General features: G+C 39.6%; 1 protein-coding gene across 1 annotated transcript; it reads left to right on the top strand.

Moving 5' to 3' along the window:
- Window positions 1-4,490: 4,490 nt before the first annotated feature.
- Window positions 4,491-21,428, top strand: LOC135464682 (zinc finger CCCH domain-containing protein 15-like). Its single transcript, XM_064742173.1, has 12 exons — window positions 4,491-4,663; window positions 5,620-5,718; window positions 7,053-7,155; window positions 7,777-7,917; window positions 8,599-8,693; window positions 9,970-10,072; window positions 11,302-11,378; window positions 11,842-11,910; window positions 14,070-14,147; window positions 16,706-16,807; window positions 17,610-17,754; window positions 19,808-21,428. The coding sequence occupies exons 1-12, from the start codon at window positions 4,589-4,591 to the stop codon at window positions 20,008-20,010; spliced, it is 1,290 nt and encodes a 429-aa protein (XP_064598243.1). The 5' UTR covers window positions 4,491-4,588; the 3' UTR covers window positions 20,011-21,428.
- Window positions 21,429-22,156: the final 728 nt, after the last annotated feature.

Raw genomic sequence — 22,156 nt, 5'->3', positions numbered from 1 at the left:
ATCAATCATGTCGACGGCTGCATGTATAGGGAAACACTGGAGGAAAAATGTCGTCGCGCTCTTTTATTAAGTGAGGGTTTTGGAAAATATGTATGTGTGTGTGTATATATTATATACTGTCGTGGATTTTGCTTTTACATGTGGTAGTATCTTGGCTAAAATGTTTCTAAGTCCTTTGTTGTAATAAATTCTGTTTTTGAAAGTCAGAGAACTAAGCAATTTTTTATTTTATGCTATCCTTGCTAGTATATGTCCCACGTTTTTAAAAATACAAAAAGTTTAAGACTTTAACCCGCGAATGACTGAGCGATCCTTGTTCAGCTCTGGGAAAATAGGTCGCAGGTTCAAATCCAGTTCTGGTTGTATCGATTGCGGCTTTAACTCAAGAGGTTTGTCACTGCAGGTACCTGGTTAAGAAAAGACAACCCTAACCAAATGTTGTATATAGTATATTTTGCATCAATGAAATATCCCATATTAGGTGTGAAAAAAACACACTGTTTTAATATTTGTGATCGTGCAACGCTCTACCATGTTATCAATTTTAACCAAGCAGGCAGGAGAAATTTCTCTAACTCAAGATGGCAGCTGCTTCGACTGACGTCACAAGGACACTGTTTCGCCTATTAGGCATAAGTGCGTGGAGTAGGAGTGACGCGACATCGGTTGTTTTACCATGGCATATCCCATGGTTTCGTACGAATTCGAGATTAAAGCATGATTCATAGAGTTGTCTAAAACTTGTGACAAAAAATGGCTGTCACTGTACAAGTCTCGGTTCATTCCACTTCTAAAATAACCAAGGTTAGAACACTTGTTGTCTCTTCATTTTAACTCTCAAGCAGAAAGCAGTAATATCCCGCGATTTATCCATTGATTATCTGAGTAATTGTTTGAAAGGTTGGCATGAAACGCCGTATATGTACTCATTAATATATCATTGACACAACGGTGGCTATAGTCGGTATACTCAGAGAAAATCGCCTGTCTTTTTTTCATTCAAAAGGCAACTGACCGGAGTTCACAAGCCATCTTGTAGGAAGGCAACTGATCCCCACAAAACTTATCATTTATATAAAAAAATGCCTATAAGATCTCTGTCGGCCACTTTTCTACACCAAGGCCCGGGAGGACAATGGAGGCAGTGAAAGGACGAAAATTCATTGTCCGAGACTGGCAATAAATCAACATGTGAAAATGATTCAATGAGTTGAACCAAGATAACATAGTTTCGGATAGATTTATTTTATTTATGTGAGTGGTGTTTTACGCCGTACTCAAGAATATTTCACTTAGAAGAGGGCGGCCAGCATTATGGTGGGAACAAATCGGGTGGGCCCGGGGGAATTCCACGACCATTCGGAGGTTGCTAACAGATCTGCCCAATGTTCTACCGTACAGAACTCCAGCATGTGCTGGACTATAACTCAGAGCAATCCAATCTGGAATTGGAACTTTGAAGGTTGACTCGTGTAAGCTAACCTTGAAAGACTATGAGAGTTATCCGGTAAGTTAATGAAATAAATCATTAAATTAAATGAACTCGTGATAAATGCTGTGGTGATGTGCAGGTCAGCTATATAGTTAGACCACCGACGCGTTTATAGGTCTTCTACGACTTTAATCACAACGGTGAACTTAACTGAAGATATGAAAGAATGAAAATTTTGGGAAGGAAATAACTTTACAAATACGTCATATCATTTACTAGTATAATGTACTTTTCAATTTTAAAACATTTCCGATATTCCTTTCTTCGTATGGTTTATAGACCTAAGCCTATTTGCAATTCTCACGAATAATAGCTCTGTGAAATTAAGCAACGCAATACATGATGTCCGGACATATTTTGGAACGCGGTACTTTCGTTTGTGATATCTCCACATGCCATATTTTGGAGATTTGGAGTTTTCAAGACTGGTTTGAGACAAGTATTATACCGTGAGGCAAAAGACATCAGGGTCCCAGGGTGGTAATCTGTGGTAACGGTCTTACATAGTGAAAAAGTCATCCAGGTCTGTGAGAAGAATGAAATACGCTTCGTGTTTCTGCCTAAGAATTCAACACGCCGATGGCAACCGCTAAGGGCATGGCGGTTGATCTAAGGAGAATATAAGTTGAAAAATATTTCAAGCACCGGTATGCAGAAAGCTGTATTTCTAAGTAACCTTAAAAAGCTCCTTGAAATGTGTGGAATGAAGGTATCACAGAACATAACGGTAGGGTTTCAATTTGATCCTCAACAAGTCAAGAAAAGACTTCCAAACGGACGAGCCCAAGAAGAAGATGACGAACTAATGCCGTCTGTTATTAATGTTCTTGACTATTTTAAGGCTTGTAGGCATGGTCATGGCAAAGACGCAGCTCCAAAGTGGAGGAACCTTGATGTCCCAGATGGCAAGTCATCTCATTAGAGGGCATGCAGGAAAACATTAACGGTGGCCATGAAGGAAATGAGATTGATAATGGTCATGATGACAACGAGGCTATTGATGAAAATGAGGCTGGTGATGAAAATGATGACCGAGATGAAAATGATAACCAAGCTGATAATAGTAATGACCCAGCGTTGCTGATAAAATCAAAACCTGGTGAGCTGTCGCCTGGTGAGTGCACTGTAGTCGCATTTGCAACAAAAAAGGCGGTCAAACACTTCATCGGGAAAGTGGTTCGAATGCAAGGCTCCAGTGAAGCAGAAATCTCTTTCCTGTGTCCCAGCAAAGGAGGGAAGCTCACTTTTCCGGATAAAATTGATTTGGCAGATGTTAAATGCCGCTGGAAAGATTTTCATTTAGTATGGACATATCTGCATATGGGCTGTAGATTTTACGGACATGCATCAGCAAGCTAATTGTTCAGATGACATTTTAAAGTGACCACTGATAGTTTCATGCAGCACAAAGTTAAGTTTTATTTTGTGAGCATTAGTTATCCAAATTTCTTCAAGAGAAGGGCCGGATGTTCGTATTTCATTTAAAACACTTTTCATTTTGCATTTTAAAAAACCTTAATAAAAAGACAAAACCAACCTAGTTTCTTCTTGTGGTCATTGTTAGCCTTAAAACTATACGACGGGCAAAGTCTCCCCATGACGGGGTGGCTCTGCCCACACAACATTATGAACTACGTGATATATTTGGCCTAAAAGTAGATGTGTCTATCAGGATTGTCAGTCATTGACTGATTGGTCAGAGTAAGACAGGTGGAATATTATGAGCTTTAAAATAAAATAAAAAAAAGTCACGCCGGTCTACCTGTTTAAACAGTATATTACCGGGAGGGCTTCTGACAAGCGTAATAATGACTTTATATAAACCAAACAAAATGGATTTACTGCCATAGCCGACCTCCAACTGGCTGCCCTGTACAGCTCAGTGGGTGACTTCAAAAATGGCCTAAATAACCTGGGAATTTACATCAACACACTGTCATTTTCGAGATGTTTCGTATTTATTTACTTCTTCCCCTTTAATCCCCTTCACAATAACTGTTATTTTATTCCTCGAGAAATTCGAAATTCATACCAGAACCATAGAAGGCGCGCTTAGGCCTATGTAGTACCGGGTAAGCTAATAACAGTGCATGCCTACTTTACTGTATACACAGGGGCGTAGTGAACGGGGGAAGGAGGGGGGAGGGGGTAACTACCGAATTTGGCGCGTTACTGACAATTCCTCTAAATCAGACGCACGCCTGTTTTCTGAGCCATAGAAAGACCTGATCAAAAAGTGTATGTATACATGCGAATGACATTGATTTTAATCGAAAGCAAGCCTGCTCGAATAGGCCGGCAAGTTTACCACCAATGCCCGGTAAAAACACAGATGTTTCTTTCCACCGATCCTCCTCCACACGAGTTAAATGCTTGTATTAGTCAATCTACACCAACCTCTCTCCCACATACATAAATTTAATGTTGAATTCCAGACAAATTGTTACAATGTTCTTCGTTGACCCGTGCTTCTCCAGGCAAAAGCGTCACAGGTTTAAATGGTCAATAACACCTCGATTGGCATATATAAGATACGGCAAATCGCCTCTAAGGCTATATAGCTCCTTCAGAGCTTCCTGGCTTTTTTGCTTTGATGTTTTGGTGAATTTGTTCCGGCTACAATAGATTACTCTAAAATTACGTTGTGAAGCAATATTCTGACCTTGTTAAGAAAGAAATAACAATTTTAACGCGATTTGAAATTTTGACTTACTTAAGCTTGGGGCCTACATGTATATCAGGCTGAGAGGCTAAGGTTGTGGTGCTGGCCGACCGGTGAAATTCATAGAAAAAAGAAATAAGCTGAATAAAGAGACAATTAAACAAGCTGATGTAAAAAGAAAAATGTTTTATTTAGACTCTTAAAATAACCAGTATCATATACATTTTAAACTCGAAGATGTAAACTGAGGAAAATAAACAAGGAATAAAAAACAAAAACAAATCGCGGCTTTTCTTCGCGGCAAGGTACGAGTCTACATAAACGGAAGCGGATACGGAAAAGGAATTCCGAAAACGTGTTGGTGGTGCAACTTCAACACTGAAATTGGAAATTTTTGCTTTTACTTGCGACAGGTTTTGTCTTCCACAGTAAAAATGCCTCCTAAAAAGAAGGCGGAAGGCGGTCCAAACAAAAAGACCGTGGAGAAGAAGAAGGAAAAGGTTATCGAGGTATGTAGAGCCCGCGTTGTGTGGGCATAAAAATAGCGAAATCTGAACACTGCATAATGCTTTGAATGGAACTTGCAACGGCACATATGCAGCCGGTAGACTAACTACCACTTCATCATTAATGACGTGATTCATTGAGAGTTGTCTGGTTGTTAAGACAAGGTTGTTCGCTGATTCTCTTCTCAATTGTTGGTTGTGAGAAGGAGATTCATTAATCGCAACCGTTTTTGACGGATATAGCCCAATTCTAGGGCTAGCCGTTAAAGTCTAATAAGTCGATTTAGATGGACTCAGCGTGCTATTTTAAAAGTCTGACATTCATCGTAACACTGAGTCTGTCGCCACCTCTCAACTAATCGCCGCACATCTGCTCACTCCATTTCTATGGGCACTGGTTGCCCTCCAACTCGCCTTCAAATGTCATTCCCTGGCAGATTGTGGGTTTTAATCTTGAAGACTAACTTCTTAACTCTCTATCCACACCAGTTCATGGGATACATCAAAGTTTTCTTGACATATTAACCGCCAAAGCTTCGAAAAGCATCCTACAACAGCCATGTTGAACCACGCCACAACTAGGGTGCATCGAAAACCCGAAAAATGTTTCGATGTTTACCTTCGGCGGTCTTTCTAACAAGGTAAACAAATGACCAAACAGCATGTGGGTTTTACTGAGAGTACATGTGGGAACACTGACAGCCTTTCATTTTGATCTCACCTACAGCTAGGTTAAAGCCTAGCGAGGTGGTAAGGCTAGACTGTAAAGGCTACAGCTAGAGCTTGCTTGCTACAGCTTGCGGCCGGAGATTCTTCAATAAATTAACATTACTCTACCATGTTCAGCAACCTAGTCTTTACAACAACCCACTCATTTAGTAAAAAGTGTAAAGAATTCAGAAAATTTACTACGAGCCACAGTTTAAGTGTTTTGTATATTTCTTTACCGTCGTTTTCAGGACAAGACTTTTGGACTCAAAAACAAGAAAGGTGGGAAGCAGCAGAAATTCATCAAGACTGTCACCCAACAGGTCAAATTCGGGAATAATCCCAAAAAGGTAAGAGGATGAACATTAATAGTCTGAATTTTCTAATTAGAACTTACGGCAGATATTGTAATAACCCTGACTTGAAATCAATCCATTTAAAAAACAGAAGTATATATGTATGCTTGAGCTTGCAAAAAGTTAGTTTAACTGGGTGAGCAGTTGCTAGTTACCTTCATTCCCCAGCCTTTTTGTATATGAAATAGCGACTTTCATAGTGACAGTTTATACACCTTTTTCATTTGTTTTGAAGACAAAACTACACTAGTTGGGTTGGCTGATTTCATGGCTTTACAAAAAGTATAATTTTACACAGAACAGTGCCTTCTGAATAAGCTTAAATAAACACCTTGCAAACATCCGAAAAGGTTACAGAATCACAGTAACCAGTATTCCTTTTGAGTCAGTTATTTCCATAAACTGCCCTCTGGTTCATTTAATATGGCAAAGGAATATGTAGTTTATACAGAACATGTATAAAAGTAAAAGGTGACATGTTAGCCTTGAAAAATCCTTGATTTTTTTCATAATATTAGGAAAGCTCCTTTGAAGCCCTTGGATGTTATATGAAAAGTGTGCAAACCCTGGCCCTGGGGTTATGAAGGGATCTTTGACTTAAGTCAAAATGTTTCTTGCCGTTATTTTAGCTGAAATTTGTTGTGCAGTAACTTACCCAGAATTTACGGTGTCCAGCAACAATTTAAAAGGAACTTAAAGGATACATGAAAGAGACTCTATTTAAAAGTGAAGGTTTTGGTTTTAAAGGTAATGATGAAAGCAATTTTTTTTTTTTTTGAGGCATGGTTTGTCTTTGTTAATAACCTGGGCCCAGTTTCACAAAGATGTTGTACACGTTGATAGTCGCACGTATAAGACAATGTTATAGTAATAGTGATGTACAAGATATCGTACAAGTGTACGACAAATAAATGTGGGACGTTACTTTGTGAAACCTGACCCTGTCTATTTTATGACTACATATTTGCTGTGAATTCTTTTTGTAATTGTAGACTTTCCATGTCTTGGAACCACAGACATGTTTCTTCTTGTAATCGTAGACTTTCCATGTCTTGTAATCACAGACATGTTTCTTGTTGTAATCGTAGACTTTCCATGTCTTGTAATCACAGACATATTTCTTCTTGTAATCGTAGACTTTCCAAGTCTTGGAATCACAGACATATTTCTTCTTGTAATCGTAGACTTTCCATGTCTTGTAATCACAGACATATTTCTTCTTGTAATCGTAGACTTTCCAAGTCTTGGAATCACAGACATATTTCTTCTTGTAATCGTAGACTTTCCATGTCTTGGAATCACGGACATGTTTCTTCTTGTAATGACAGGCAGCGACTGAGGAACCCGCCAACAAAAAGAAAGAGGAGAAGAAAAAGGAGCAGGAGCAGCTGAACATGCTGTTTAAGCCTGTCGCGCAGACTGTCGGCAAAGGTATACCTGTACATCTAACTTACACAACGCCAGCCAGCATTATATGGTGTAAAACAGCAATCAGACAAATCAAACCAACTCTGTGCGATCATATTAATAACCAGAGAAATCAAAAGTAGCAAATAGCTGGAAATATTATTACCAAAATTACCAAAATCTCTATTAAGTGATCACTGATGCTTGTGTCCTGGTTTGTGCAGTCTAGCTTTCGATGATGCCTTCCACTCATGTGGTGTGCGTGTTCTTTACATGGGAAAGTTCATCATAAAAATTGGCAAAGTTTGGTTGTGTATCCTGGTCACTTCATGCTGTAGGATGCCAGCGCGACATAAAAAAGACATCCTCTCTGACTGTACTTGAGAGGATTTGCCGGCGGCTTGTGGATGTCATGGGTTCCCCAGGGGCTCTGTCCGGTTTCCACCCACCGTAATGCTGGCCTCCATCGTATAAATGAAATATTCTTGAGTATGTCGTAAAACACCAATGAAATAAATAAATAAATGTGTACCACAGCGGCCAGCATTATGGTGGCAGGAACCCAATCCAAGCTTAACAACCAGGTCTACGAAGGGATATGGATATGATGTAACTGTTTAAAAAAGAAACTTCCTTTTCTTGTAGGTGTTGATCCTAAGTCTGTGTTATGTGCGTTCTTCAAGCAAGGCCAGTGTAAAAAAGGAGATAAGTGCAAGTTTTCCCATGACATGAACCTCGGCCGCAAGGGAGAGAAGCGTAGTGTGTACGCTGATGCTGGTGATGCAGGTAATGTGCTGAGTCAGCAGAATTAGAGCCGCACTCACAGGGTGCCATGTGTGGTATTGAGCCAAAGAATTTGATTAATTATTTATGTGAAGGTGAATTGTCAGAATTTCCTTAAGTGATAGAATTGATATTTCACTCATTTAGACGTCACTTTATTGTTAAATTTGGATTTTTCACAACCAGGTGCCATGAAGCCAAAAAAAAAAGAAACATTTTGTTTTGTGTCGTTCCAATAAGATCTCAGTGGGATGAAATCACAGTATAAGTGTACTCAACCTCGGGTCTCGTGGGTTATCATTTCCACCCCTCGCAATAAAAATATTAATGATGTTCAACCTTCATTGTCTAATATCCTCCATTTAAGTGGGAAGGTCTTGCAGCAAGTTGCGGATGGTCGTGGGTTTCCCTTACGCTGTGCCCGGTTTATACGCACCATAATGCTGGCCACTGTCGTATAAGTGAAATATTCTTGAGTACGGCATAAAACACCAATCAAATAAATAAATAAATAAAGCAATCAAATAAATAAAGAAAGAAATAAATACAGCCATGGTGGAATTGATTTCTTCTTGATTGTGGCTTCATACGTGAGCAATTAATCCATTAATCTGGAGAAGGTTTTTCGTGAAATAATTCAGTCATTTAACTGAATTTGATTGTTTTGTTATTGTTGCCTTACAGAAGATACAATGGATAACTGGGACACTGACAAGCTGGAAGATGTTGTCAACCAGAAACATGGAGAGACAAATAAGGCAAAACCCAAAACAGCCATTGTGAGTCTAATAAGCTATTTTATCCCACCTCAGACGAAGTATTCAGATTTCCATTAGACAGCCATGTTCACATCTATGTGTATATTCCCATAGTCAGATTTCCATTAGACAGCCATGTTCACATATATGTGTATATTCCCAGTCAGATTTCCATTAGACAGCCATGTTCACATCTATGTGTATATTCCCAGTCAGATTTCCATTAGACAGCCATGTTCACATCTATGTGTATATTCCCAGTCAGATTACCATTAGACAGCCATGTTCACATCTATGTGTATATTCCCAGTCAGATTACCATTAGACAGCATATTCACATCTATGTGTATATTCCCAAAGTCAGATTTCCATTATAATAATGCAATAATGTAATGCACTGTGAGGAGTATGATTCTGAAACTAATGCCACACGTGTCTGTGGCGTGGTTATCTCTCTTTGTTCTGCTTTGAAGCTAGTGACAATTCTGAGGCAATTTGACCTGTACAAATACCACACGTGTCTGTGGCCTGGTTATCTCTCTTTGTTCTGCTTTGAAGCTAGTGACAATTCTGAGGCAATTTGACCTGTACAAATACCATACGTGTCTGTTGACTAGGTTTAACTCGGTTTGGATTTGAAAACAGTTACAACACTGAAGCAATTTTCCGATATATTGGCCTTCAGCTGTGAAATAATGAGTCTTTTGAAGGATAAATTTGTTACACGGTTTCTCTGGAAGGATACAGAAATACAGTATATGGTGTCTGTAACTGTCACATTGGACAAGGCAAATATACCACTGTCAATGAGTATCAAACTGCGTACCTAATAGCGCATGTCAGATTAACCATTCTATATGTACACAAAAGTCAGGGAGTACATGAGAAGATCTGCAAGCAACCTGCAGGAAGTCGTGGGTTTCCTCCAGGCTCTACCCGATTTCGTCCCACCATAATGTTTGCCCCCGTCGTCTAAGTGAAATATTCTTGTGTGCGGCGTTTAACACCAGTGAAATAAACAAATAAATAAAGTGAAAGTCAGCCAATATCTGTCCTAAAATTAGAAGTAACCTTTTGATGTCAGATGAGCTGAAATGTGCCCTGTCTTCATGTAATTATCAGTTCAGATAGCATGAGGCAATTATTTGCAGCAAAGACATGTTTTTGTCTGGGCATGACATACTTCTTTTTTTGTGTCTTCATCAAAGAATAGCAGTTCCTATTGTCATACCCTGCTAATGTTTTATTTATAAATTTAATTCTTGAAAATTTAAAACTGTTAGGTTTTTTTTTCCAGATATGCAAATTTTTCCTGGACGCCGTTGAAAATAGTAAATACGGATGGTTCTGGGAATGTCCAAATGGAGAGAAATGTATTTATAAACATTCATTGCCACCAGGTAAGATTTTTAAATTCAGGTGAATCTGATTTATGGTAACAACTTCTGTCATTCCCTGAACTATGTTTTGCAACATACATCCTATATTTACAACATTTTTCTTATATTTACAACATTCGTCTCATATTTACAACATTGGCCCTATATTTACAGCATTGGTCCTACATTTACAACAACTGTCGTATATTTACAACATTGGTCCTATATTTATAACACTTGTCCTATATTTACAACAACTGTCCTGTATTTGCGACAGGTGTCTTATGTTTGCAACATTTTTCCAGTATTTACAGCATTGGTACTATATTTACAACGTCTGTCCTATATTTACAACATTGGTCCTATATTTATAACAACTGTCCTTTATTTACAACAGCTGTCTTATGTTTACAACATTTTTCCCGTATTTACAGCATTGGTCCTATATTTACAACGTCTGTCCTTTATTTACGACATCTGTCTTATGTTTACAACTTTTTTCCGGTATTTACAACATTGGTCCCATATTTACAACAACTGTCCTGTATTTGTGACAGCTGTCTCATGTTTACAACTTTTTTCCTGTATATACAGTATTGGCCCTATATTTACAACATCTGTCTTGTTGTTGATAATGAATCACAACAAAGATCGGTCCATAAAAGTAACTGAACTCTTTTTACTAACTCACGGCATGTGTACATGTGTGTCGTCATGACTGCAGTTTGTTTCAAACACAAAGTTTGTTTCTTGGTGCATATAACACCATTATATGACAACATGTGTCCTATATTTACAACAGTTGTCCTATATTTGCTACATTTGTCCTGTATATACAACAATGTCGTATATTTATAATTTTTGACCAATGTTATATCTACGCCCTATACAACATAACCTACATCTACAACCGCTGAGTTATGTTTTTATAATCAGCAATCTTTGGATGGCTGTGGGTTTTCCCAGCCTCTGCCCAGTGTCTCTCTTCTTGATTCTTACTTATTTATTTGATTGGTGTTTTACGCCATACTCAAGAATATTTGACTTATACGATGGCGGCCAGCATTATTGTGGGAGGAAACCCACGACCATCTGCAGGTTACTGGCAGACCTTCCCACGTACGGCCGAACGGGAAGCCAGCATGAGCTGGAACTTGATTCTTGATTGCGTTGTAAAAAAACAATCACATAAACAAAAACAATTCTCAACTTTTGGCCTACATTTACAGCCTCTCATCTCCATTTCACAGGATTTGTACTGAAGAAAGACCAGAAGAAGGAGAATAAAGAAGATGAGATCTCAATAGAGGAGCTTATTGAGAAGGAGGTGTGGGATGTGTATTTATTACCAGATAATAATTTTCCTCCAAAATTCGTCGAAAACAAACAAAATTCGTTTGAAAACAAAAATGATTAGATGTCAAATGCTGTGTTGTCATGAAAAGCCCAAATTATGGAGAATAATGCTTGATACATTTAGCTTTAGTATGTTTGAAAACATAAACTTATATCCCTGGGTACTGGCTGTACAAATATATACAAAAAAGTTGACTGTGTTATGAATTTAAACACATTAAGTGACAGTTTCTGAATGTCTGAAAATATTGTAGCCCAAGCATGCCAAGGAAGGCCTGCTGAAAGGGTGCCCAAATTGAAAAGCTGTATTTGGCTCTGAAATGTTCACAACTCAGTTCATCTGTAATAATCTTGAGGTCATGAAAAACTGTAATTGAAATGTTTGTGACCTTTGTCCTGTTTTTTTTTTTTTTTTTCTTCTTTTTTTTTTTCAGAGAGCGGCTTTAGGACCTAACACAACGCGGGTCACCCTGGAAACTTTTCTGAAATGGAAGGAAAGGAAGGTAATTTTGCAAAATATCTGAAGGTTTGTAAGCTAAGAACAGGAAGATAATTGTACCAGATATCTGAAGGGTTGTAAGCAAATAACAGGTAGGTAATCATACCAGATGTCTGAAGAGTTGTAAGCTAAGGATGAGAGGGTAATCATACCAGATATCTGAAGGGTTGTAAGCTAAGGACAGGAATGTAATCGCACCAGATGTCTGAAGGCTTGTAAGCTAAGGACAGGAAGGTAATCGCACCAGATATCTGAAGGCTTGTAAGCTAAGGACAGGAAGGTAATCGTACCAGATATGTGAAGGCTTGTAAGCTAAGGACGGGAAGGTAATCGCACCAGATATCTGAAGGCTTGTAAGCTAAGGACAGGAAGGTAATCATACCAGATATCTGAAGGCTTGTAAGCTAAGGACAGGAAGGTAATCGTACCAGATATCTGAAAGGTTGTAAGCTAAGGACAGAAAGGTAATCATACCAAGTATCTGAAGGGTTGTAAGGTAAGGACAGAAAGGTAATCGTACCAACTATCTGAAGGGTTGTAAGCTAAGGACAGGAAGGTAATCGTACCAGATATCTGAAGGGTTGTAAGCTAAGGACAGGAAGGTAATCGTATCAAATATCTGAGGAGTTGTAAGCTAAGGATTGGAAGGTATTCATACCAGATATCTGAAGGCTTGTAAGCTAATAACAGGTAGGTAATCATACCAGATGTGTGAAGAGTTGTAAGCTAAGGATGGGTAGGTAATCATACCAGATATCTGAAGGCTTGTAAGCTAAGGATGGGTAGGTAATCGTACCAGATATGTGAAGGCTTGTAAGCTAAGGACGGGAAGGTAATCATACCAAATATCTGAAGGCTTGTAAGCTAAGGACAGGAAGGTAATCGTACCAAATATCTGAAGGGTTGTAAGCTAAGGATGGGAAGGTAATCATACCAAATATCTGAAGGGTTATAAGCTAAGAAAAGCAAGGTACATGTAATCAAAGAAAGGAATGGTTGTAAGAGAGCTTGTGTTTGTAATAATTTCTACCTGTGTTAAAAAGGAAAGAAATGCCAAGAGCGTATTCAGTTTTATTTGAAATTCAGTTACTGTAAATGCCTTCTTATTCGCGGGTATAAACTTTCGCAGATTTGGTAAGAAGACACATTCACAGGAATCAAAATTCTATACAATACAGTGACTTGATCAGACAAAGGAAGTTAATCCTCCTAAGCTTTTAATCTTTTGAAGACTGTTAATCTTTATAAGACGAAGCCCTTACCTGCTCTGTGAGCAAATATTCATGTCACTTACTCTGGGAGATGACGAAGGATTAAATGTGATATAAATAAATCCCACTTTAATTCTCATGCATCAGCATTGTGAGTGAAACTGTGAGTAAACTGAGTTAGATTTGAGTAAATTTCTCAGAAATCCTTATTATGAAAAGGAAGTTTGACGTGGGAAAGCCTTCGAGCGATGTATCAGGTGCGTCGGAAAGGTGATCTGAGTGGAAGGCAAGTACAGTCGATAAAAAAACAACCTCTCTCATTGTGTGTATATCGTATCATGTACACACGCCCAGTACAGATTATCGATTTGTATGTCTCTGACCGCGGCAATAAATCAACAACAACAATAACGTCGCAGAGAGGCGATACTTAGACGGAGCTAAGCCTCCTTAAAAGAAAGCAAGATTAACTGACGATCAAATAAGTTGAATTTGTGAAAGCGTGTTTGAAAAAGTATTAGAACTGTAGTGCTTGTTAATGAATTTATAACTGTAATGCATGTTACATTAATAAATTGCTTACATGAGTTTCACATTTGATGGCACTTATTTTCGCGGAAATGTGTTAGCCGCGAAATCTGCGAATGTTAGTACGATGTGAATAAAAAGGCATTTACAGTAGTTGTTTTTACTGTTGTTTGTATGGTGTAGTATGAAGAACATGTATTGTTAGATGGTGTTCTGAACTTTCTAAATTGAATCCAAATTGCAAAGAAAGGGTGAATTTTTAAATTAGAAATACAGTTACTTTTGTTTCCATGATTTAAAAACCTGGAAAATATGTTGGGTAGCAACTATTAAAATATCAAAGATGAAGAGACCAGTTACCAAGAATAATTACATATATACATATATCCAAAGATATTAAGATGCCTTTGTTCTTTTTGTACAGAAAAAAGAGAAATTAGCAAATCTGAAGTCTGAAACAGACCGGAAAAAGGCCGAATTTAAAGCTGGGAAAACACTTGGTGTAAGTGCATATGTACTTTTGTGCTTTCTACATACAGTAACTGGATAGGGTGGACAGAGGAGAAAAGTGTTGACTGGTACAATATGGCAGTATTGGTGCAACAGTGAGGACTGTACAGGCGACGCAAACTTGGGGTTTAAGGGGAACTACAAGAATATTCTTGAGTAAGGCGTAAAACCCCAGTCAAATAAATTGATAAATTAGAATTACAAGCAGTTTTCAGAATAGCTTCCATGGGAAACAGACTTTGGTCTAGTGGCTAGAGGCGCTTACATTTCAGTTGCTAAGACACATAAGGTGTGGAGTCAAACCTGGTCGTGGACAGGCAGTTTTGTAGATGACTGAACTCTCACTGCTTGGTGTGGAGCCTTGGGGACAAGAAGTGGTCAGCCAACCTCATGTGGCAGTTTATACTGTCTAATATTTGTTGGAGATCAATAGTGTGTGCATATTTGTAGGTCACATGTGGGAGAGTTCATTAAATTGATTCATTAAATTGCCAAAGGTTGATGGTTTTCTCTGGGCAGTCCGGTTTCCTCTACCCATAAAACTGACCACCATCGTATAAATGTAATAATTTAGAGTGTGATGCACATCTACAATCTAATAAATAAATTAATAACATAGTTAATACTGTTTTCTATACTACACTACTATACTTCCAAGAAGCATTCATGCAAATGTTCTTGTGTCATCTTTAGAGAGGCAAAAAACCCTCACACACAAGATCATCTGTGTTTCCATTCTAAAATCTGTGAACGTGATTTATTTTATTTATTTGATTGGTGTTTTACGCCATACTCAAGAATATTTCACTTAAATGACAGTGACTAGCATTATGATGAGAGGAAACCGAGCAGACCATCTGCAGACTGCTGGCAGAGCTTCCCACTTACAGCCGGAGAGGAAACCAGCATGATCTGAACTCATGACCACATTGGTGGGAGGCTCCTGGGTCGTGACGCTGCGGTAGCGCCCTAACCACCTAAGCCACGGAGGCCCCCTGTGAGCATGTGGCTGACTGAAGTTTATACAGGAGTGTTAAGCAGCATATGTGTTCTCCTTACAGCGCAAGCGCCATTCTCCACACTCACCTTACCTCACTGCCACCACTAGACAGACTTGACCTTTGGAGCCTGTGTGCCGCACATACACTTGTTTAGGCTTAGTCTCACCACAGGTGTACCGACATGAAACTATTTAAACAGCATTCATCAATAAAATTTTTTCAGTTTTTTTTTTAGAATTAGCATACTTCAAGTAAAGAGAAAGTATGTGTGTAAAATATTGGTACAAACAAAGGTTGAGAGAGAGATTTTGTGTTTTCTGACATCATTTTCTGTCTTATCATCGTGACTCAAGTGGCATTGTCCATGATTTTTGGACAAAATTTGCTAGTGATGGGAGTGATGTAAAGTGAATGTAAAGAGCGGCACATGCGCTGTATTGTCACCTGTGTACATGTATGAAAGTACACTATTTTTCCCCATTTCAGCTGAATTACTGAGCAGATTGACGCTATTTGTCTTTGTGATGCTACATTCCAACTCACCCCATTGTGACATCATGCCACCATGCCAGCGCTGTCTGCTGCACAACATGACCTGCATCATTTTTCTTAGCTTTTCTTTACATATCTGCAAGGATGGCTTTCTATTCTACTTGGAGATTTAAACCCTGCGTGTAAAATTTTAACCTTTTGCCAAATATGGGTTACGCTTTCACCCAGGGTTCAAATCCCCATGTAGGCTTCTCATCAGGTGGGTAACACACCCTGGAACTCATATCCCCATGTAGGCTTCTCAGCAGGTGGGTAACACACCCAGGGCTCAAATCCCCATGTGGGCTTGTCGGCACATGGGTAACACACCCAGGGCTCAAATCCCCATGTGGGCGTGTCGGCACGTGGGTAACACACCCAGGGCTCAAATCCCCATGTGGGCTTGTCGGCACGTGGGTAACACACCCAGGGCTCAAATTCCCATGTGGTCTTCTCAGCATGTGGGTAACACACCCAGGGCTCAAATCCCCATGTGGTCTTCTCAGCACGTGGGTAACACACCCAGGGCTCAAATTCCCATGTAGGCTTCTCAGCACGTGGGTAACACACCCAGGGCTCAAATCCCCATGTAGGCTTCTCAGCACGTGGGTAACACACCCAGGGCTCAAATCCCCATGTAGGCTTCTGAGCATGTGGGTAACACACCCAGTGCTCAAATCCCCATGTAGGCTTCTCAGCACGTGGGTAACACACCCAGGGCTTAAATCCCAATGTAGGCCTCTGAGCACGTGGGTAACACACCCAGGGCTCAAATTCCCATGTAGGCTTCTGAGCACGTGGGTAACACACCCAGGGCTCAAATTCCCATGTAGGCTTCTGAGCACGTGGGTAACACACCCAGGGCTCAAATCCCCATGTAGGCTTCTCAGCACTTTTAACTGAACAGGAATGTGGCAAATCTCACGTTAATCTATCAGTCATCGCATCATGAATCTGTTAATTTATTTTTTTATTGTTTATTATTTTTTTTTAAATTGTTTTTGTTGATCGTCCACAGATTAGTGGCCGTGAGATGTTCGAGTTCAACCCCGACTTGGTCGCCCAGGATGATGAAGGAGCTGACGGCGAGGCTCTCCAGTTTGAGGCTGGGGAAGAGGAGGTCAGTTTGGTTACCATGGCGATATCAAAATGTCACTTGGAGGTCACTTGACGAATGTGTGAAACGTCAATTTTAGCCCCGGATAAAACCACATTTGCATGGAGATGACCGAAACCTGCAGGGAACCAGATTATTGAGGTTCCGCAAAGGGAAGCAAATCTTGTACTGATGGAACAACAACATCCTGCTTGAACAACACTGCCAGTTTATATTTTAGTAACAATTCCACTGATCATGAATAAATACTAGCTGGTGGTGTTGTTCCATCAGTTACAAGAGTTGCTTCCCTTAGTGGAGGGCTGGTGAGCCCTATTCAGTCAGCAAACACTGTCACTAAGGCATTTCTCTCCTAATATTTTCAAGCCCCATTTTGAACAACAGACTGCTGAGCTCTGTGAAAATTCAGGAAGCCATGTCTGCCATAAGCGATTCTTTAATTTCTTTTTTTTCAAGTGTATTCTGCTTACACTGATAAATTTTGGAAATATCACCTGGTCAGATAAGAAAATTTTTGATATGCATTACAGGTACTAAAATTACAACATAATATGGAAAAAAGCCAAATTATGGGCAGTATATATTACTTGATAAATTTATCTAAAATGTTGGGAAAAAAGTTCTATACAATCATGTGCACTCTACAAAGATTTCTATGTACTTTTAAGACCAAAATTCGGTATAATTTGGCACAAAATATCTGAAAATATTTTAGCCCAAATTAGACTATTGAAAATGTGCTCAAGTTAAAAGTTGACATAAGTATGTACAAAGCTGTTAATTTTGCTGTTGGTTATGTATGAAGGAAGAGGAAGTGGAGGTTCATGATATCAACTTGGATGCTCTTGCCGCTCAGGCCCAGGAAGTGGACGGCACGGGGACCGTCTCAAAGTCAGAAGACAGGACGACAGCCACTAGTCAATCCTCAGCTTCCAGTAAGCAGAATGATGGTGAGTGTCGTTAAGATTGTGAGCATGTAACTTTATGTCGTGTGTGTACCAAACCATGTTTCTGTAATTCTCTTGAATGCCTTTCCCATTTATTTTTTTCCTTTGTCATTTTTATAACTATGGACTGACATTGTCTGAAGTAAACATATTATTATTATTGTTATTATTATAGGGTTTGTCTTTGGCAGTACATCAGAAACCTCAAGTCTTGGACGAGTTGTAGTTAAGGTTTGTCTTAGACCCCAGAAACAGAGAGTCACAAATCTTGGCCTGAGTTGTAGTTAAGGTTTGTCTCATACCCCAAAAACAGAGAGGCACAAGTCTTGGCCTGAGTTGTAGCTAAGGTTTGTCTTAATCTCCAAAAACAGAGTCACAAGTCTTGGCCTGAGTTGTAGCTAAGGTTTGTCTAAACAGAGAGCCACAGGTTTTGGCCTGAGTTGTAGCTAAGGTTTGTCTCATACCCCAAAAACAGAGAGCCACAAGTCTTGGCCTGAGTTGTAGCTAAGGTTTGTCTCATACCCCCAAAAACAGAGAGGCACAAATCTTGGCCTGAGTTGTAGCTAAGGTTTGTCTCATACCCCCAAAAACAGAGAGGCACAAGTCTTGGCCTGAGTTGTAGCTAAGGTTTGTCTCATACCCCAAAAACAGAGAGCCACAAGTCTTGGCCTGAGTTGTAGCTAAGGTTTGTCTCATACCCCCAAAAACAGAGAGGCACAAATCTTGGCCTGAGTTGTAGCTAAGGTTTGTCTCATACCCCAAAAACAGAGAGCCACAAGTCTTGGCCTGAGTTGTAGCTAAGGTTTGTCTCATACCCCAAAAACAGAGAGGCACAAATCTTGGCCTGAGTTGTAGCTAAGGTTTGTCTCATACCCCCAAAAACAGAGAGCCACAAATCTTGGCCTGAGTTGTAGCTAAGGTTTGTCTCATACCCCCAAAAACAGAGAGCCACAAGTCTTGGCCTGAGTTGTAGCTAAGGTTTGTCTCATACCCCCAAAAACAGAGAGGCACAAATCTTGGCCTGAGTTGTAGCTAAGGTTTGTCTCATATCCCAAAAACAGAGAGGCACAAATCTTGGCCTGAGTTGTAGCTAAGGTTTGTCTTAATCTCCAAATACAGAGAGGCACAAGTCTTGGATGAATTGTAGTTAAGGTTTGTCTTATACCCCAAAAATAGAGAGTCACAAGACTTGGCCTGAGCTTTAGCTAAGTCTTAATCTCCAAAAACAGAGCCTCAAGTCTTGGAGTTGCTTAGAAGCTTATCTCTCAGTCAGTTCGAGACTTGAGGTGACTGTGACAGGGACCAAGATTCCCTTGTCAGTGGTGCTCATAAGGCTTTCATGTGGTCTTACATGGAGCCCAGTGCAGATCATGTGTTCTCCCCCAGTGGGAGACGGGCAGAAGATTGAAGTGGGATGTATTGCGTCAGTTCAGTGACACTGGACGTTCCACTTTATTGTGAACAGAACGATGTCACAGTGGGTAGACCAAATATGTCACAGATGAAACCACAGCAAGCAATATGTTTTGCGTCGCACAACAAAAAGACTTGTGATATGCCCCATATCATACTAGTGCCACCTTAGAGGAAAATTGGCCGGTACCCCATTGAATGTGACCGGCCAATACACATTGAGCTTGCTTGACAGGTGAAACTTTGTTTGTCACATGTAAGAAAGTTTGTCACTCCAAGTCGCTTTTTCAGAAGAGAGAAGCTCGAGGAATTGGGGTATTGCTATTATTATCATACATGGATATGGCATTAAACACAAATTAAATAAATAAATAAGTGAAAACTAAGTAGACGAAGCTGCAGCTCTCCGTTCACTTTTCCAAAATAATTAAATATATATTAAAAATAACTTTCTTTTTGCTCCCTTTGGTAACTGGGAACGGAAAAGATCTACTAGCAATCTTTGGATGGTCGTGGGTTTCCCCGTGCCTGTTTTCCTCCCAGTATATTGCTGATTGTTATCGTATGAGTGAGACATTCTAGAGTGCGCTGCGAAACACCAGTCCAGTAAATACATAGACTTGGTTCTCTTTGTTTTCTTCAGATGAGCACGGGAAATTAGACCAGGCAGCTGCACTACCTCCTGCAGATCCGCATATAGAAACTGACGCTGCCATAGCTGCTGCCATGTCTGCCACGCTCAACGGAGACTTTGTGGCCGACATGCCCATTGACGAGGATTTATTTGACGGCGAGGATTTAGACCAGTTGGAAGAAGATCTGGACACTCTGGATTTAGAGCAGTGATGAGTTGCTTCCCTTGGATGTGTATCACTTCTTTCTCCCTTGCCCCCATGCCCCCCTGCCCCCCAACCCCTGTACCAGTGATAGACCCTATAATGCTTCCACTTTACCCCCCCAAACTGTGCCATCCGAGGATCGTGGGAGTGGATGATGACATCTTTTTCGATGGAGAACTCGTCAGTGATGAACCTTTTCGAAACATTGTCATGAAACATTGTCAATTTGTTACAAGTTTTAAATGTTCTGTCCAGTGCAACGTTATGCAAAGTGATGTGCAAAAATTCAAGGATATCATCAGAAAGAAGAATTCAAATAACATTCTGTTTTATGTTAACTCTTGGTTATTCTGGCATCTTGACTTATGCCTGATATTTTGTCTTTGTTTTGATTAAGAGGATACAGAATTGATGCTGATTGGCTGACAGTGGAGAGTGGGTTTCTTGCAGTTAAGTCCACAGCCTTGGTCACGCTTGAATGAATCTGCAGCCTTGGTCATGCTTGAATGAATCTGCAGCCTTGGTCATGCTTAAATGAATCTGCAGCCTTGGTCACACGTGACTGAAACTACCATACCTAAAATTCACCTTAGCCTAGGCTTTAATAGCCTGAGCCCAGTTGTTCAAAACTGGGCCGAGACTTAATACCAGATTTATCTTTACGCCAAGTTTTCAATATCAATTTTGTACTTAGCAAAATTGTGTAACAGTGTATTAAATATGAACTAAATCCTTTGTTATACTTTGTCTTTGGAGAACTGAATTGGCTGCTGAGTTGGGCTAAAATTTAAAATATGAAATCTACCTTAATACCGGCATTAATGAATACCCTGGTCTTGCCAGTCTTTCTCACCAGCCAATCAATGACGACTCTGTATTCATTTTAGTATGTGTGTGATCAGTGATAGCTTTTTTTTTTAATTTTCATTTTGAACTGTGAGGTATTATCACAGGAGTCATGCAGAGGCGTCACATGCCACTAATTCTTCAAGTCTTGGATGCATTGACGTTTCAAGTGTGGATAAAGCAGATGTCTGCACATGTATATCTCTGACTATTATCTAAGATGCGGTTCCAGGAAGTCCAGGTCATGCAGGCTTCTGCTCTGGTCTTACAAGAGAAGGTCTGCTGGCAACCTGGACTGTACTGTTGATATGATTAAAATACTATTATCTTTACTTTAATCTAACAGGGTACATAAACTTCAAAGATTTCAAATTTCCAGGTTAAGTTTAGTTTTAATCTGTCACATATATACAGGGAGAAATTAAGGATGTAGGAAAACAAACATTCCCCAAGAGAGTATTGCCATGCCTTAAATATGAAGTCTTCGTATGAACCCTGATCCAGACATTTGACGGTATTTACTTCTTTGAAAAACAGAAGTAAAAATAAACTCTTATATATCTATATTATATCTTCTGCCTACACAATCTTTTTTTTTTTTGTCTTGGTTTTGTTTTTTTCAATTTATCTAGAGATTGTGATCAAATTACAGTGAATTTGTTCTTCCACAAGGCTTTAAGAAGGAAATTTAATTAAAAAAAAGGATAAATATAAACCCAGTCTGACTTGGTGAAGTCAGATTTGTGTTGATACTGTAGATACAGAGTAATTTCAAGAAAATTGGTTACTTACTTTGGTGAAAAAAGGCCACAAAAATAGTTTTACTCCGCAATTCATTGTTTTAATTCAGATTTTGAAAATCTTTAATTTAACTAGTCTCTTTCACATTGTGCTCCTTGAAAATTTAGGTTTGCCTTGTGTACTGAAATCAATATAAACAATAAAGCACCCTACTGGGCTTATTTTTTCTGGTGAACGAAACAGGAAAAATTGTATTTAACGATCAAATGGGCTCTATACCTCAAGGGTTACTCATGTCACCACCACCGCCCCCACCCATCCCCATCCCACGCCCCAACAGAATACGAAACCCATTTTGTAGCTTGCCTGTACGAAGTAAGGAGAGATGTGAGAGGGGGATCAGATGCTGGCGGTGGGCGGTGGCGGTGTCGGTGTCCAGTTTGGTTAATGCTTTTGGCCAGTCATGGAGTTGCACCCATAGTACACAGATAGCCAACAGTCAGTAGTGATTTGCATATCAAAGACGAGGAAGTTTTTTACCTCATAGCTGAGAGCCTTATAGCTGT

Source organism: Liolophura sinensis, chromosome 4, assembly GCF_032854445.1.
Source record: "Liolophura sinensis isolate JHLJ2023 chromosome 4, CUHK_Ljap_v2, whole genome shotgun sequence".
Taxonomy (NCBI): Eukaryota; Metazoa; Mollusca; class Polyplacophora; order Chitonida; family Chitonidae; genus Liolophura; species Liolophura sinensis.
The sequence above is the reverse complement of the archived record's forward strand: the minus strand, read 5'-3'. Positions and strand labels throughout refer to the sequence as shown.

Excerpts from the sequence above, each read along its gene's own strand:
- LOC135464682 (XM_064742173.1), top strand. The coding sequence starts at position 4,589 with ATGCCTCCTAAAAAGAAGGCGGAAGGCGGTCCAAACAAAAAGACCGTG. Across the intron at positions 4,664-5,619 it reads AGAAGGAAAAGGTTATCGAG|GACAAGACTTTTGGACTCAA; the intron begins GTATGTAGAGCC and ends CGTCGTTTTCAG. Across the intron at positions 5,719-7,052 it reads TCGGGAATAATCCCAAAAAG|GCAGCGACTGAGGAACCCGC; the intron begins GTAAGAGGATGA and ends TTGTAATGACAG.